We start from the raw sequence: 19,045 nt of genomic DNA, 5'->3' as shown, positions 1-19,045 counted from the left end.
TACTTCGTCTCGCCATTTTACTCATAAGAAATATTCCAAATCTGGACCGAAAACACAAAATACTACTTGGTCACGTCTTTTTATTCATTAGAAATCTTTATATTTTGGACCAAAAACATCAAACACTACTTCGTCATGCCTTTTCACTCATAAGAAATGTTCATAATTTTGATCAAACAAACCAAACACTACTCCGTCGCGCGTTTTTCCTCATCAGAAATGTTCATAGTTTGGACCAAAAACACCAAACACTGCTTGGTCGCGACTCTTTACTTCTTAAAGGCCTCCGGACATACCCAATTTTTCGATTTTACACCAACTTAAATGGCAATTTCTGCATTTTGAAAAGATTAATGTATAACTTTTTTTATATGTCCTGTTGAACCTACTTTATTAGAATTTAAAAATCGAAAAATTGAGATGAAAAAATTAAATGAAGAAAAAAACGAAGAGTTTTTCGAAGAAGAGTATTTCACCTTTCAAAGCCCTAATCTCGGTAAAAATCAAACATTTTGGAATTTTGGTTCAGGTGACGTATCTATTTAGTATCTAAGAATACAATTTCGGAAATTTTTTGTGGAAGTATTTTTCCTTTAAAATCTCCAAAAAATCTTATTTTTGGCAATTTTTCCCACTAAATTTCCATACGAAAACAGCTATAACTTTGGATGTAGCCAAATAGAAAATTTTTCCGAAAAAATCTAAATAAAGAAATTATTTGTCATTAACTTAAAAAAAGTTTGAAACAATAAAATGATTTCCCCAAGGAGATTAGGCTTTTTTTGTGAAATGTATATGGATAGCGTTGTTATGACGTTTTATTAAGGTCCATGCCACACTTATTCCTTAATTACTCATGATGTAATTACTTAAATTCATTTTTTCAAAAGCAATTTGTTCTTAAACATGTCAAAGAAACGAAAACATAAGATTTTATCTTCAAATTCTGAAATTGATTTTTCACTATGAACAGAGCCCTTAAACATTCAGGTGTACTACTAGATTAGATGGAGATGCGTTTCTCCGTAGTCAGGTGATAGTTATGTGTGCTCGTAAATAGGTGTAATGGTTTGGTGGTCATCACTCTTAACACCCGTCTAGGAGGTCTGAGTTCGATTCCCACTGTACAGGGTGTCCCTAATTAAAGTATCGAGTTTGAACATGCGATTGAGTACAAAAGTTTGTGTGTGTGTTATCGCTAAAATATAAGAACGTTCTCCATCACACAGGCTTATTACAAAAGGTAGTTACAACGTATTAATTAATCGAAATGACAAAGAAAAAAGAGGGAGAGCTTAAAATACAATTTTGTGAACACGCACACAAAACTTTCTACTCATAGTTGTGTTTCGAGCTTAGTTTCGGCGAAGAAAAAACATTTTGAAAAATTTTTCGCAGTAGATGGTGTATCTTTTACCGAACAATAAAAATTTTTGCGGAAATTTTTTGTAAATGCTTCTTTGTCTCGAAATCTTCAAAATAGTGGTTTTTCATCAATTTTTCATATGGATTTTGCTTAAAAAAACAGTCATAACTTTTGACACATCTTTTTAGAAAAATTTTCCGCAAAATTTAAAATAGTTCAATTCTTTGCGGACAGTGTAAAGAAATTTTGAAACAAAAATGTTAATTACCCATTAAAACTAAGCACTTTTTGTAAAAGAGGGTGATGCAACATATTATTAACATCTTTTTAAAGTTCATAACGTCATTTTTGCAATTAAATTCTTAATCACTCTTAAGGGATTCGATTAAAAAGCAATTTATAAAGGCAATTCTTTGTTAAAAGTATTAAGGAACCTGAAATATAACTTTTATGTTCAAATACCAAAATCAATTTTTGGACTATGGTCAGAGCCCTTAAGGGAGTTTATGTCGAGTAAATAGGTTTCTTTTGTTGTCGCTATAAAAATCTGGGAAAAATCTGCATAATTAGCGTGTTGTGACAAAATTCTTTTGTTTCAAGCCTGATTATGCGCAAACTTTTAGGCCTATATTTTGGGTACACCTCTCCTGTACGAAAAGGTACCTATATCTTCTTGCTCAGAATTTCCTAGCGATTCTACTGATATAACCGCATCATGACCGCACAATAATATGGAAAGCTAGAGCTCGAGAAAATTATAACTTCATCTTGATTTTACTCGACTTCTGACAGTTTTACAAGAGCCAATTTAATATCGTTGCGTTAAGAATTTCATTTCATTCACATTGGTAAAAATATTTCTCCTTATTCTTAAAAATTGAACTAGTAATCGGCAAAAAAGGAAAAACAAATTTTCATTTTTATCGTCAAATCATGTAGTCTGATTTGTCTGGCGAGCCGTTTTTTCTGGACTTTCATTTAATGACCTAATCAACGTTTTTACAATAGAATTTTCAATAGAAGTGATCGTTGAACTTTGAGTAATCAGAAAAGCTGTTTTTGAATCTCTTTACATTCCTTTGCTCTTAGACCAGCGGCCGAGGCAGTGGATTGTGTCACTTCGTAGGGCACCCCTTAGATCAGGGCAAATTTTTGATATTATGCTCCTAATAGGGTGTAGAATTGACAAAAAAAATTTGTCCTTCGAATCTCCTGCAGTTTTCGAGTGAATCGATTTTTAGTTAATCGATAGAACTTATCAAGGGTCCCTCCTTTACTAACGGTTTTTTCGAAGTCTGAAAATCAAATATCTGAGGATACCAACGGATTCAGCGTGAAAAGTAGATAAAGAAAATGGGGTTATTTGTTAAGTTTCGACCACCTGGTGCCGAGAAATGGCATTTTTAAGGCGAAAAATCGACGTTTTTGGCGTTTTCCGATGACGTCAGCATTTTCCTAGGAGCATTTTTAGAAAAAATCATTCCCACAACTGGATAGCCCTGAATTAGTAGTATCCAAAAATGGTATGGTTTGTTAACTTTCGATGTCTAAATCTCGAGATATTTTGGTTTAAATATTGAAAATTATCGATATTTTTGTTTTGCGCCTGCGACGAGCTATATGCTCTCCCGCGTAGTTCGAGTGTCACCACTATGCATCATGGTATCTGTGTTTCGCGTGCTAAGCGTTCCAACTTGAAAAAGGAGGAATTCCTACTTTGTAAGGAGTAGGACCCATTCCCCAGTGGGGATGGCTCACATCATATCATAAAAATAAATTCCAATAAAATATCAGTTAGAAATTCTTTTGTGGCCTGCTTGTTTTAGTCCAAATTCCATTTTTGCATTTCTTATGGGGATCTGTCCAATATTCACCATAGACTTCCGTGTTTATCAAATTGGCATTTGTTGGGCAGTATGTCTTATGCCCAAGAAATTCACAATGTCGAGGTGCTAAATCTTTCCACTTAAACTCAGTTTTAAAACCATATTCTTCATGACAAGTCATTTTCAAAACGGTATGATTCTTAATCACTTTGTAACCTGTAATTCCTATATGCAGTACTGGGCCAAGTATGAGACGACCTAGAGGATTGGGTACTGCACACTGATCCCAGCACGTGTTACTGCTTGGTCCACGGCTGACTTTCCCATTACAACAAATTTTGGTACGTTTTCGCCAATGTGTCTTATATTCTGGATGGATGCGAAGATGAATTTTGTTATCACCGACTGAGAAATTATCATCTATCATTTTTTGGAGTTTCGGCACGTCATCTTCTGGCATCATAATGTCAGTGTCTAAATCATAGGGGATGATGTTACCTGTAGAAATAATGGAAATTATATTTAGAATAGTAGATATTTAGAATAGATATCAGCCAAACTATTTTGAAGACTATAGCGCCTTTTTTGAAGTTTCTTTGTCCAAAATTCCGTCGGAACTTTCTCAACGCGCTCATCATCAAAACAAAATTGCCATAATTGATATGTATACAAAGCATATCATAAATACTTCGGCTGTAGTCAATATTTTCCTACATTGACCTCTTAGTCAGTTATTATCCTATTAATACTAAATCCTCATAAAGTCTAGTGAAAGTTGCATTACATGTTGAATGGGAATCCTGTCTCAAAAGTTTATAAACACTAGTAGCATGGTGGCAGGGAGCAGTGCCCCCCCCCCCACCCCAAGCGGCCGATTATTTTGAGGGGACGCCAAAATAAACGCCTCTGATTACTAATTACGGCGCCCTGTTTTACACCTTAAAAATGGCAGTTTTCGGCCAAAAAGAGAGAAAATTTTCGTGGCCGCGTAATCCGCGTAAGTTATTTATACTTTAAGGGCAGAAACTTTCGCGATTTTCGTCCTTTTTCGCGAAAATTTCTGCCAAGTAAGAAATTTCAGGAGAAATTCGTCAAGTTTTTTCCACGAAAAATACACTTTTGTTGCTATTTTATGCTTTTTTACCTGCAAAATGAAATGATATTCTAAAAATTATATCCGCAGAACTCGTTCCAAAAGTAAAATTCGCGAAAGTTAAGTTCGTGCAATTTCACGATTTTGTAACATCGTGAAAGTTTCTGCCCGCAAAAGTTTCTGCTCTTAAGGGCTCTTACCATAGTCGAAAAATTGGTTTTAGCCATGTTTTGGTTTCTTTAAAACTTTTAACAAAGAATTTGCCTGTACGCAAAGAATTGAACAGTTTTAAATTTTTCGGAAAATTTTTCTAAATTGAGACAAATAAGATTTTAGAAAATTTTCCGAAAATCTATTTTTAGTTCGGTAAAGGTTACACCATCTACCGTAAAAAATATTCAAAATGTTTTTTCTTCGCCGAAACTAAGCTCTTCAAAGTTGAAATACCCTTCTTCGTAAAAATCTTCATTTTATTCTTTATCAATTTCAAATTTTCAGGCTCAAGGACAATTGGCCTAACATAAAATGTATAATATGCCACAGTTTTGTGTGCTACATCAAGTAGAAATTTATATTTTTTACGTGGCAAATATTAAAAATTCACTATGATGGTATGAAGTATTTCATAGGGGGCGGGGTGCCAAAAGTCATAATATTCAAAATTTGCCTCCCCAGTTCACCCAAATTTTTGTCGACCCACTACTCTACTGATAGACACTTTACTTTTTAAGGTCTGGGGCCACTTGAAACATTTTTCATCAAATAGAAATATTTGAAAACTGAAAAACGCAAAAAGTTTCACTTTGATGAAAAATTGCTACAATCAGTGACAAAATACTTGGCACCTCGATAAATAATAAATCCCTCCCAGATCGAAATGATCGATGAAATCAAGTTGAAGGCCTAAAAATTGACAGTCTCGGTCGAACTTCAATTTTCGAAAAATGGTAAATTAGCCAAAAGTGCCAATATATTATGGCACTGATTGTAGTGACCCCCCCCCCCCTCAAATGATGGAAAGAAAACATATAGTTTTCTAAAACAAAAAATGTTTCAAAAAATTAATCAATAGTTTCTGTTTAGACAGAAACAGGTGCAGAAAATGTTTTTGACATTTTATTACAGTGACAGAAATGGTTTTTTGAGATTTCTCTGAGACGGGTTTTGCTATTTGCAATAAAGTTTAGGAATTTGAAGAAATTAATTTCAAGTGGGCGCAAGACCTTTAGAAAAGGTATTTTCATCTGGGGGGCATTATCTGAACTGCTAATTTTGTTAGATATATCGAAAGATGAACAAGATTAAAAATTAAGATGAAAAAGTGAACGAAGATTGTTTCTAAAATCATGATATCGCACCAAATATTTTCAGTCCAGGTTAAGAGGTTTTAAAAAAGATTTTTGAACTTACGATCTCTCTCCGCTCCGATTAACGATCCATATGTCAAAAAATATTGAATGTTGAACAATTTTGCCATGTGTGCCCATGCATCAAACAATTTGGTAAGTCCAGCGATTCGATCGTTATTCTTACACGATTGATCTTCACCGTAAAGTGGACTACGTACAAGCTTCGATCGTCTTTCTTCTACTTCATTTTGTAAGGCTTTCAAGTCTTGTCCACTCTTTGAATAAGCGTATTCTAATTTTGAAATGAAATCATTTGCAGTTGAAGGGAACACAAGTGAATTGTGAAGACTTGTTGATGCTCGATCGACCGTACCTGAAACAATAAAGGGAGAGTTACGTCACTACGTATTCCTGTAATATTACTGCAAAACGGTTGCGCCGCATACCCTATATATCTATATGCCTATATCTTTTTAGCTGAAGGTAAAATTATTTGAAATGCCCATCTGAGAAACATTTCCCAGCCTTTCATTAAATTCAAACACCAAAAGTTGTCTTAAACAGGCTCAATATCTTAGAAAACTTTAAAATTCATTTCCGTAGAGTTACGCTACGTTTGCGTTAGACACAAGCTGATACAGAGTACGTCAAAAGTGAATATTTATTGAGACAGGGGCGCAAGAAAATATAATTTCCCTATTCCCTATGTTAATGTTAAGCTATGTTATGTTAATGGTAAGCCTATAACAAGTTTGATGAAGGAGTGACTGGCATTCTGATCTTTTTTTGTCTAATGATTTGTACTAAAATATGTTTAACGGTAAGGTCCATTAGCTACGAGCAATATGACGTCATAAATTCAAAAAATTCGAAAAGTTCTTTCAAAAGTTAGTTTTCACGTTTTCGAGTATTTTTTTTATTTGGAGGGGGGGTGGGCATAGTTTTAAGTACACAAGGGTGCAACTTTTCAACATTGAAAATTGAGTAAGTTACTCCAAAGTAAGCTATAAGTTATAACTAACGTTAATTTGCAAAAGGACAGTTAATTTTATAAGCAGCAGAAAGAAAAACTTTTATTGCTGAAAGAATTATATTCAACCAGCTTTTCATTAACGAGAAATTCGACTTGGAAGGTGCATAGGTTTCCATTAAAATGGAAAATTTTATCAAAATGACATAAGAGAGAGAGCTATCAATCAAAAGTTTTAGCTTTTTGCTTTGAAAATTTTCTATCTCTTTTCTATTCTTCTATCTTTTTTAATCTCCAACTTGGTGTGCTTGAAGCTTCATATCTCTAAAACAAAGACTTTTCGCACTGTAGAACGCTGAATAAATGTGTCTTCAGCAAATTTAGAATTTAAGTTGGTTCAGCAAATTTAGATTTTTTCATAATTCGATTTTACTTTCTTGAGTATACTATTTTGCAGAACACACTGTATTGAGAATATTGGTTATTTCCTCGTTTTTCGAAATTTGAAGCTCGGGTGAGAAAGTTGTTTTTGGGCTATTTGTTAAATGTAATCAAATATTTCAGTTCCGATAGGTTTATTGACTTCCAATCTATTCTGACTATATAACTGCCTATATTCTGAGCCTTATTGGACCATTTTTGAACTTCTGGATATCTTCAAGTCCTAAATCTAAACCCTTCCAGAGCGCTTCCGAATCGTTTGTGGCCACAAGATTTCGTGGGAATTTCCCTTTTTTTCTCAAATATTAGGAGCCTGATTGTAAGTGGTTAAAGTTTAACGTTAGAATCTAGTCTGTGAAGTAGAATCATACCCCCCCCTCCTTCAACCAGGCCCGGCGGAAGCGGGGAGGCTGGGGAGACTTCAGCCTTCCCACTTTTAAGCAACTGAGATTTTTTCACGAATTCCTAGCGAATCTTATCTCATTTTGAGCCTTCAGCCTCCCCAATCTTACGGTTGTTCCGCCGGGCCTGTCAACGGTGGTAAAAGGGGGCCTCCACTTCACTATCACAACACATTTTAAATCAGTGATAAATTTTAGATCAGAAAATGTTTTAAAATAGCTATTACATCTAGTAAAATTTAAATCCCAACGTTTAGAATAAATATATTTTAGCTATGTTTTCTATCAAGAGTAAAATGTAAAAAAATATCGAAATTTTTCATTTCCTATCTGTTGCATGTACAAAAGTGGTTGCTTATAACAATTAATTTTAGATGAAATGATCAAATTAAAATCAAATTAAATCAATCAAACCAAAAGATTAAATGTCCTTACTTAAAATTTCGAAATGGGTTGTGAAAAGATCTGATAAAGTTACAATAGGGGCCATAAGTAATGGAATTACTCTAATTACACTAATTTTTTACAATTACTCTAATTACACTAATTTTTTACAAAAACTGCCAGTCTCCCCCTCCCTTCTCCCCCTCTTGTCTCTTCCTCGCTGATGATGAATTTGAGAATGAGACGTTGTGGGCATGGAAAATGGAGAACAACAGATACAGCGTTCGTTCTTTTTCTAAACCCCGTTTATGAGAAAACTTTGGCTGAAATTCAGGGAAAAAATAAAAAAATAGAAGTAAGAAAATGGACATCAGTAAGCACGAATAAAAAAGTTCTAAGGAGAAAAAAAGGTGTAAATCCAGTTAAGGTGGGCAATGAATGAGAAAATTGAAAACATTTTTCATCAATCTGGGGGAAAGACAATGAAACTTTCCAGAAATGATAGGGATTGTAAAAAAAATGAAAAATAAGCCAAAAAGGGTTGTGCCAGGGGGAGAGTATGGGAGACTATGGAGGAATGAAAAAGTTTTTCAAATTTTTTTGGAGGGCGGAAAAAGCTGGGAATGAATGGAAATTTTTTTTCAAAAATTCATTCCATAGCAAACCTAAAAAAAGGAAAAGTCATGATAAGTGATTTTTCAAAAAACTTCATGGGCAAAACCTAAAACTCCTAAATTTCACGAAGTCAAATGGAAAAAACTTGCCGTAGAAAACCGTTTCATAAAATTCCTTTTTTCTGTTTTTGAACGTAAAAGGACTAAAAGGAATAAGCTACTTTATATCTTAGAAAGGGCTCTGAAATACCAAAAAGTCCAAATTCCAAATTATCACGTTCACGTGATGCGCGCCAATCTTTGGCGCCAACCCAGTCAACATCGATTTAAGCAATTTTATGGGCACAAAAACCCACATTTCAATGTAATAGATCACCGAGAAGTTTCCGCACTGCACTGTCATTATAGTTAATTAAAGTTTCTGTATAATACAATAAGCCACTTGGACGTTGGACATCACGCCATGCACAATCTCCTCGTGAAGTAAATAATCCAGAGGGTGGCCAGACCTTCAATTATCAACAATTGTAAACCAGCCTCCGGCCAATATCTTTAACACTTGATCTTTGAGATACAGCATTAAAGGGCCTTCGGTCCATTAAAATTTGCTTCGAGGTTTTTCGGTGTTCCAAAACGTTGAGTTTGGGAATCAAGTTTTGGTTTCACCGCTCAGCTTCCTAGTTGAGAAGAATGACTTAAAGAGCTAAAAATGTCATCAGTCCAACATTCCAAATAAAACAGCTTTCATAGTCAAAAAACTGCTGACGTGACAGCCTACAAATTTGTGTTTTTTAAAAATATTACTTTTTTGGGACCATCTTAATTACGTCTATTAGGAAATCCCAGCGGAAAAAAGGCGGTATTGACTTAGACGCCCGAAAAGGGCGTAAAAAGATCTTTCGTTTGGTAATGTCAATGATCCTATTTTAGATCAGCGATAACGAAGTGGGCCCTAGAAAGGGTATGATTTCGTTGCAAGGAAATACATCAGATCAGGGTCTAGAAAAAACTTATACCAGGAAAATATATATCTACGGCCTAATTTCAAGGTGTGTTCGCATGTTAGGGGTAAACCGCAAATCTCGAACGTAATTTTTTCACCAAATCTCAAAGCTTCATGTGACTCCCACCTTAAACGAGTAAAAATTACTTTCAATTTTTTCCGTCAGCGTAAACCACGATTGCACCTCCTTAGCCATTATATATTTTTGGCCCCTTCACTCTCCAAATAACGGCATGGAGGACATTCTCAGTTTGCTTAAGTGAGTTTTGCTCTTGTGCGGAATTGCAAACATGGACTTTAATGTTTGAGAAAAACACTGGAAAATGCTCTGGAAAATCCATCATTTCACTTACCGTCGCCCTCGATATCTTCCGATACATAAACTCGGTAATGTTTAGTGCGAACGAACTTCCCAACGACTTTTCCAATGCCCTTCAACATTGCCACTGGGGGGAAGGGGGGGGAGGAGGGTTGTCTTTCAATTTTCGTCCATGATTGTGCGATTGCGATTTTTTTTCAATCGCTGATAACTTTTCTTTCATAAATGATTTCAATACAACTTTTTCTTAGATAGACAGATCATAGAGGTATAAAGAAAAACAGGAGATGAATTTGTCGGTAATTGGTCGTTTAAGTCTTTTGATTTCTTTTATGTAAAAAATCAAAAGAAATTCTAGGCTCGCCCGATGAAATGCGACTTTTTAGTAGAACTCAAGTTTGCTCTGAACATTCTTACTATCAGCATCGAAGATTTCTAGCCTTCTAATATACGAGAATAAAATAAAATTTAGCTCCACGAAATAAGTTTGCGTTCAATTTTGTCATCCATTAAATTTTGTTTTGAAAAGATATTTTCTCCAGCCAGAAAATAAAAAGTTCTTTATAAGCACACACAATTTCAGACCCAATTTGTAGACAAAAAGTCGCTGGAGAATTTTGGAGGAAAGTATTAAGCAATAGAGTTCACCTTGAAGAAAATGTTGATCGAAAAATCTTGTCATTTGATGAAGGATTGCAAAGTTTACAGGCCCTTTTTTAATCCAAATATTTTCTTACACCAATGTCAGAAACAATGAATCTCGTCTCATCTTATTTCCAACACTTAAGTTAGCCAATAAGATTTCACCTATCAACAAAAGAGCTCATTAAAAATGCACGATATATGAGATTATGAGCATGCATACCTCGTAATTTTTTTAATCGTAGGGCGAGCATGGTTACAATAGCATACTTCTCCTGTTTCTTTATACCTCCATGGACAGATGAAAGACTGAAATTAAAGATACCTGAAAATTCTATCATAGAAGTTAATTTTTTATGGAGAAATTGACCAAACCACCACAAAAAAACATTTTAGTATGTTGCTCCCTCCTGGCAGTATAGACTTAAACTCGTATATCAAGATTACGGGATTTCGAGTACGGGCCGATTTTATTTTCGTTTTGAGTGATTTCATTGGCCCAGCGTTATTGGCCCAGCGTTAGCGAACGGGCCTTTCAAAAGCAACTGTCTGTTTGTCCGTCCCACTTTCGTTTTCGTTTTTACAAAAACCGCGCTCCTTCTAAATTGTAGACTAGCAAGTGTCCGTATTGCGTATTGTATTCAGTGAAGGGAGTGAGTCTGTTGCAAGCGGAGCTACAGAGTGAAATACAACGATTAGTTACTAGTCTATCTAAGTTGTTGTTGTTGTAGATCTCGCGCTCTTTGCATTTTATAGCTCAAAATGGCGGATTAAGTGGAGACAAAGTTTTTTTCTCCTCCTGAAATATCAGACCAACTCTGACATTTTCAGACGCTGTTGTTTCATTGATTGTTGCTGTTTACAGATTTATTGATACACAATCGTTATTTTTCGTGATTATTCATCCTTTTACTGTGTTGTTTGCTGCTTGCTCATTTGTAAAACAAGAGGTATGTATTTTTTTTGGAATAAAATTTTTCAGATCGAGTAGAATAGGCCACAAAAAGTCTAATCCTGACCACTCCTTTCTAATCCAGACCTACTTCTAAAATAAACAATTTTTCCAAATTTAGATGGTATTTTATATTGGACCAGTAGATTAGTTCTTCTTCATACTATTCAATTAAAGTTTTTAAAAAGTAAAGACAGTATTTTCTGTAAATTAGTATCCAGACGGTGTCAATCGAACAAATCGAGCGCCGAATCAATCAAACGCAATTGAATGCAATCGAATAATTGCAATTCGATTGTCAAACGCAATCCAATCACAATCGAATATTACCCAGGATTTACTGTTCGATTGCTTCGATTACGTTCGAATTTATTCGATTACGTTCGATTGTATTCGATTACGTTTGATTGATTCAATTGTGTATTAGATTTTATTCGCTTTGGTAGGGTACTTGAGCACTCGGCTGCCCACGCTAAAAACCTCTAACAGAGTGATCCAATTTGATTTAATCGCAATCAAACTCATCGAACATAATCGTAATCGAACATTAGTCCAATGTAATTGACAATCAATCGAACCAATCGAACATACTCTTGGGTACCTAATAGCCGGGGGGGGGGGGGGGGTTGGGATAAGCAGGGGGGTTGGAAAATTTTCTAAAATGAGGCTAATACAGCAGAATTAGGGCAAAAGAGGGAACTTTCAAAAAAAAATTCCCAAAAATCAATAAGTGGGGGGGGGGAGGTTAGAATGAGAATGTCCTTATGGGTGGAAATTTTTCGAAAAATCAATTTGCGCCCCCCCGGCTATTAAATACCCTAGAGTAGTCAACTATCAATCGAACATTACTCGAACGCAATCGAACACAATCGTATATTACCCAGGAATAGGCCGTTTGATTAAGATTCGATTACGTTCGACAATCAAATCGCAATTATTTGATCGCGTTCGATTACGTTCGATTGGTTCGATTGCGATTTTTGTTCGGAGTTGTTCGATTGACACCGTCTGGTAGTATTAGAGGTAGGTCAGGATTAGAAAGGGGTGGTCAGGATTAGACAATCTGGAAGCTGAATGGTGAACAAGAACTCCTTAGGAAACTGCATCTTTGTCTTTTCTATTGTTAACTGTTCATAATAGAAACCATCTCTGTACCTTTTAAGTGTTCTATTTTTATAAGAAAAAAAGGCCAGGAAAACTTTTCATACTGTAATTCTGCTCAGATTTTAACTGTTTTCATGGAAAAAAGTTCCCAGTAAGTAAATAGTCAAGAGCTTTCTCGTAAATGAAGTTTATTTTTATCAGCATGTGCCATGAATTTTACTGGCTTTTTGTGATTTTTCTTGAATAACTTTGCATGTAAATATTTTCTTTGACTAATTAATTTCCAATTGATGTGATGATGAATAGTATACATCTTTCTAAATTCCTTTTTTATTTCTTTTTACAGACTTCAAGACCAAAGGGTTACTAAACCCCTACTGAAGGGTTAAACCCTTCAAACAACCTACCTCAGATTACTTGGCATCACCAGATTACCTGGAACAACTGCAGATTACACGGCATTACTAGATTACTCGGCATTACTAGATTGCATGGAATTACTAGATTACTCGGCTAATCAAAACTTGCGACATTATCAGATTACTCAGCTTACGAAATCGACTCAGCTTACTTAACTTACTCTTCATATTCAGCTCACTTAATATTTATCTACTAGTATCGCTATTTAAATTAAAAACCAAACTTTATTTTACATTGGAAAAACAAGATTTATTTTATATATAATAGGAAAAACAAACTCTATTTTGCATAGGAAAAACTAAACTTTATTTTACATAGGAAAAACAAACTGTATTTGATCTGGGGTTATTAGAGACAATGGAGTGTTTGAAATTTTTTCTTTGTTTACGAAATGTTATTTCTTAATTACATGCATTTTCTGTTGAAAACAATTTTAACTTGAGAATCAACTTTTAGACCTTTTATTGCATGTGTCATAAAAAAGTTAAAATAGTTAATTTTTTTGTAAATTAATGTCCCAAGAGAATTTAATTGGCTTTCTTTTGCAGATGACAATAAGAATTTCGCACTTCACTTAGAGGCTTTTTGAAAACACGCTTCACACAAAATCTCTCTAAACGTAACAAACACTACTATCGTCAGCTACATAAAGAAGTAGGGTTTGGTACAGGTAGGGTAGATCGTCAACTACCATTTTTAGCATGATGTCAAAAAATTCAAAGTGTAGTATTTTTTTGTGAAAATTTAATCTATTGTAAGACATTTTGCGCAATTTTTAACCTCCTAGGTCAAAAATCCAGCATTCCCCAGGGGGGTCTTTGATTCGCACTAAAGCGAAAAATGAGTAAAAATGGCATTTTTTGCCCATTTTAAGACTATGAAAGCCCAGTAAAGGGTCAAAATGGTTTCTAAATGGTGTCTTGTACTAATATTCAACATAAAAAGACAAAATAACCCCAACAAAATCGCTCAATGTTTTATTTTCAAGCTAAAAAGGCTGATTTTCTCCGATTCTGGGTAGCAAAATGCATGAAAGCAGCATCTTTGAGGACCCACAACTTTTAAACTTTTTAAGGTACACACTTGAAATTTTCAGTAATGAAATTCTTCAGAGAAAGCTCCAGGAAAAATCAAACTTGAGTTTTCAAAAATTTCCTTTAAATCCATAATGGCGCCCTAGAAATTGAGTTTTCATGCTAAATGCCCATATTTCAAGCTAAAACTTGGTTTTCTCAGGCTAAAATCTCAAAAATGGTTTCAAATGGTGTCCTGAAATTTTTTGGTGTTGAAAGTATTCTGGAAATACTCTTGGAGAACCAAAATGGTTTGGGTAAGAAATTTGCCAAAGTCTGCCATTATGGTATTGCATTTCCCACTAAAACGCAATATTTAGAGTTAAAGTCTGATTTTCTCCGGCTAAAATCTCAAAAATTATTTCAAATAGTGTCCTGAAATCTTTTGGTGTTGAAAGTATTCTGAAAATTATCTGGGAGAATCAAAATGGTTTGGGTCAGAAATTTGCCCAAGACTGCCATTATGGTATTGCATTTCCCACTAAAACGCAATATTTAGAGTTAAAGTCTGATTTTCTCAGGCTAAAATCTCAAAAATGGTTTCAAATGGTGTCCTGAAATCTTTGGGTGTTGAAAGTATTCTGGAAAAACTCTGGGAGAATCAAGATGTTTTGGGTTAGAAATTTGCCAAAGTCCGCCATTATGGAATTGTATTTTCACTTAAAACGCGATATTTAGAGTTAAAGTCTAATTTTCTCAGGCTAAAATCTCAAAAATGATTTCAAATGGTGTCCTGAAATCTTTTGGTGTTGAAAGTATTCTGAAAATTATCTGGGAGTATCAAAATGGTTTGGGTCAGAAATTTGCCCAAGACTGCCATTATGGTATTGCATTTCCCATTAAAACGCGATATTTAGAGTTAAAGTCTGATTTTCTCAGGCTAAAATCTCAAAAATGGTTTCAAATAGGGTCCTGAAATCTTTTGGTCCTGAAGTCTTTTGAAAGTATTCTGGGAACACTCAAGGAAAATCACAGTGGTTCACAATGGACATATATATGCCAAAGTCTGCCATTATGAATTTTATTTCTTTAGGAAGAACACTCAAGCTTACTGAAAATATTGTGTTTTAGAATAAAATATAATTCCATAATGGCAGACTTTGGCAAATTTCTGACCCAAACCATTTTGGTTTTCCCAGAGTATTTCCAGAATACTTTCAACACCAAAAGATTTCAGGACACCATTTGAAATCAGTTTTGAGATTTTAGCCTGAGAAAATTAGACTTTAACTCTAAATATTGCGTTTTAGTTGGAAATGCAATACTACAATGGCAGACTTGGGCAAATTTCTGACCAAAACCATTTTGGTTTTCCATAAGTATCTCCAGAATACTTTCAACACCAAAAAATTTCAGGATATCATTTGAAATCATTTTTGAGATTTTAGCCCAAGAAAACCAAGTTTTAGCTTGAAATATTGGCATTTAGCATGAAAACTCAATTTCTAGGGCGCCATTATGGATTTATAGGAAATTTTTTAAAACTCAACATAAATTTTTCCTGGAGCTTTCTCTGAAGTGTTTCATTACTGAAAATTTCAAGTGTGTACCTTAAATAGTTTAAAAGTTGTGGGTCCTCTAAAATGCTGCTTTCATGCATTTTGCTACCCAGAATCGGAGAAAATCAGCCTTTTTAGCATGAAATTGAAACATTGAGCGATTTCGCTGGGGTTATTTTGTCTTTTTGTGTTGAATATTAGTACAAGCAGGTACAAGACACCATTTAGAAACCATTTTGACCCTTTCCTGGCCTTTTATAATCTTAAAATGGGCAAAAAATGCCATTTTTACTCATTTTTCGCTATAGTGCGAATCAAAGACCCCCCTGGGGAATGCTGGATTTTTGACCTAGGAGGTTAAAAATTGCGCAAAATGTCTTACAATAGATTGAACTCTCACAAAAAAATATTACACTTTGAATTTTTGGACTTTGCCATTTGACGATCTACCCTAGTACAGGTTAACCCTATTTTTATCAGGGGGGGGGGGTGTTTTCCACCAGGCTGGCACTCTTTTGTTAATAGCTCACTGAAAAAATTTTTTAACACTCTGAAAGTTCTTGACTTTTAATATAATCCTATTAGCAGCATGTATACCAAATTTTACAATTATACACCGACTAGATCAGGTTTTATGACTTTTTTGTGCAGGCATATCATAAAATCCAGCTAAAACCTTGTAAAATCCAAAAATCTTAAATTTAGCATAACTTTTGACCTAGTCATCCAACTGACTTCAAATTTTGACAGGTTTTAGGTATCAATAATAAATTCTAAAATATATTAAAAAAATTTTCAAAAACTGCTGACCTCATCAAAAATGAAGTCATTGTTTTTTGAAAAAATTTACTCATTTTCTGCATGGATTTTAAAGGTCAATTTTATTAGTATGTTTAAAACCGGCAAATATGTTTAAAGATATTTATTTTGGCTTTTAGAAATTCAAAACAGAATTGAAAAATCTCCATTCGTTCAACTTTAATTGCTATTTTATTGAATAGTACTTTTTCATTAGTAAGCGATAAATGCGAAAGTTTGTGATGACGTCACCACCTTTATGATGACGTCATCAACCCAAATTTTTTCTATGAACTCCTTTTATGGTAGAGAACATTTATGCCAAATTTCAAGTCCATATCTTTTATAGATCAAAAGTTATGCAAGGCTGGTGGAAAACACCCCCCTTGAGAATACAAAATCCGAAAAAGCCTGATAATAATAGGGTTAAGGAAAAACCAAACTTTATTTTACATTGGAAAAACCATATACACAAAAAACCGTTATATTTAAAGGTTATGTACTATAGTTTATGTACTAACATAAGTATTCCCGTTTCATGTTGAGCACATATTTCGTATCAGACCAGATATCGGCTTATTGTTCTTTTTTGCTGAGATAAACAAATATTTTGGATTTCTCTCTGTTTTCTATCAAAAATTGCTTCACATTTGTATCTATTCAATACGAAAGAGCTTGTAATCTAAAAAAGCTGAGTTAGCAAACGAAATCATTATACCTAACTTTATACTTTGCATAGGAAAAACTAAACTTTATTTTACAAAAACCAAACGTTATTTTATAAAAGAAAAACTATTGAACAAAAAATTATACTCTGTTGTTGCATTTGATATAGGTGATGCGCATCGTCTCGTTTATTGTTGCCCCAGCTAACCCCCGCCTTTGTATTTTTCTTTTTTGATTATGCAACATTGTAGAGCATTGTACGATGACCCCTAACACGTTTTTACTACTTTTCGCTTTTGCTGGGCCTTCACGCCCAACGGGCTACTTGTTTTCTATTTCAAGCCAACCTCTTAGCAACGGGGTGCTTGCCCATAGTTACAGGGTTTGTGCAAAAAACTAAACATTTTCCAAAACCCCCATTTTGATTAAAGCAATGAAAAATGAAACTTTTCTATGTTTCACTTTTTTGCACTATTCTTCAAAATGAAAATATTTAAGATTTTAAGTTCTTCTTTTATTCAATGATTTTTTACGGCACTTTGTCGACAATCTAACTCTCGCTTCAAATTCCTGCTTTCTTCAGTAAATTGAAGATGAGAAAAAACCTAAGCCACGGATCACGGATTGAAACAAATATATAAAGGGCGGGATTTTACAGCGCCCGTCGTGCAAGCCACTGAGAGGCCACGGGTGCCAAAAAGAAGGGCCGTTTGAAATGCGGCAACCTTATTGGTGGAAATTTGATAAACAGCTGCGAAGGAACGCCTGGGAAGCAATCAGTAGAAGAGACCACTTTCGTTTTTGTTGCAGATTTCGATATAAACTTCTCTCAGGGATTACTTGTCAATGTGCATGTACACATGTGTTGTGTCAACTTATCAGCATTGTATTGTTGTAAAGGAAAAGATAAAAGAGGTAAGACTAGTCTAGTTTCTAATCCTGATATAGGAGTTTAATTTTAGACTGCCGGGTGTCTAATTTCGTTTCGTTCGCCTTAGAAACTTTCGTACACCTCTACAAAAAGTCAAAAAAGTAAAAAAGTCAAAGAAAAAGTCAATAATTCATTGAAAAAAGTCAAATAAAAGTAAAAAAAAGTCCTGAAAAAGTCAAAAAGTTTCTTGAATGGGCGGATGGGTGGAGCAAAATTTATAGGCGGTGGGCGTTTTACTGTAGATCTACTTGATGATCATCAATGGGTCATGAAATATTTGTTATAAATTCATCATATAATACCTTTCTTTGCTGCAACTTCATTAACAATCTTCTTTTTTGCCTTGTACGACTCGTGTATTCGTTCTTTTTCAACTAACTTCACATTTTCTATTGCTTTGGAAGTTTTGAATAGAGTCAAATCAACATTAGCACCAGTGTAAAAAATATGATAAAATCCCAATAATAACAATATGGCAATACCAATAAATTCTTTTATTGGTCGCATCTTTTCCACCAATTTCCTTCTCTCTGTTTCTCGTTTCTCTTCTCCTATATACTCCTATATCTGATATCACAAGATACTGTATCATATCATCAAGAAACAACAACGTAGTATTACTTCAGAGGGAAAAAGTATTTAAAAAAGTGCATCGTTTGTCGTCTTTTGATAAGTACGTAATCACTTTTGTTCGTTAAAACAATATATAATACAATTACAAGTAATTTTGTCAAATGAGATGCTATTATGATCTTCGAGATAAAAATGGCTGCTTTATTTTTGTTATGAATATACTTATTGTCAATGTTAACAAAACTTGGCTTCCCCTACTAGATTTTGCAAATACCTTCTACTGTAATCTAATTTGCACACCTCTATAAGAAAAAACTATTTTGTTAGAGGATGAACAGAAGCTCAACTTTACGGCTGTTCATTCATATTTCATACTTGAATAGATTGAATTTTCTAAGAATCATTCATTCAATATAAATTTTTCAAGCTTGATTCAAAAAATTACTTGTATTGAAGTTATTTTCGCAATTTTGATTTAGTTCAAGAGATCTGGAGGGATGGCTGGGCCCGGGGGGGGGGTACTACCCTTGTCGACCGACGGGGGTGCTCCGCTGAGGTTCGAAAAATGGACCCTACGTGGGAACTCGAAATTTGCGAAAAAAGTGACCCTGAATGACTGAA

General features: G+C 34.4%; 1 protein-coding gene across 2 annotated transcripts in view; it reads right to left on the bottom strand.

The window, feature by feature from the left end:
* LOC136803702 (uncharacterized) overlaps positions 1-18,552 on the bottom strand; it is a 28,786-nt gene extending 10,234 nt beyond the window's left edge. Inside the window, exons 1-3 of one of the 2 annotated variants that reach the window (XM_067060421.1) lie at positions 18,154-18,552; positions 5,696-6,007; positions 1,677-3,690 (exon numbers count right to left, since the gene is read on the bottom strand). In XM_067060421.1, the coding sequence (XP_066916522.1) occupies positions 3,161-3,690; positions 5,696-6,007; positions 18,154-18,358 (1,047 nt within the window). In that variant the 5' untranslated portion in view covers positions 18,359-18,552 and the 3' untranslated portion in view covers positions 1,677-3,160. Of the gene's footprint in view, positions 1-1,676; positions 3,691-5,695; positions 6,008-18,153 lie in introns of those variants that run through there. The other variant, XM_067060422.1, reaches the window with a different exon arrangement.
* Between the last annotated feature and the right edge of the window lie 493 nt (positions 18,553-19,045).

Source organism: Clytia hemisphaerica, unplaced genomic scaffold (assembly GCF_902728285.1).
Source record: "Clytia hemisphaerica strain Z4C2 unplaced genomic scaffold, Clytia hemisphaerica genome assembly, whole genome shotgun sequence".
In the NCBI taxonomy this organism is placed as follows: domain Eukaryota; kingdom Metazoa; phylum Cnidaria; class Hydrozoa; order Leptothecata; family Clytiidae; genus Clytia; species Clytia hemisphaerica.
Note: the sequence above shows the minus strand (reverse complement) of the source record. Positions and strands in the feature narration are given on the sequence as shown.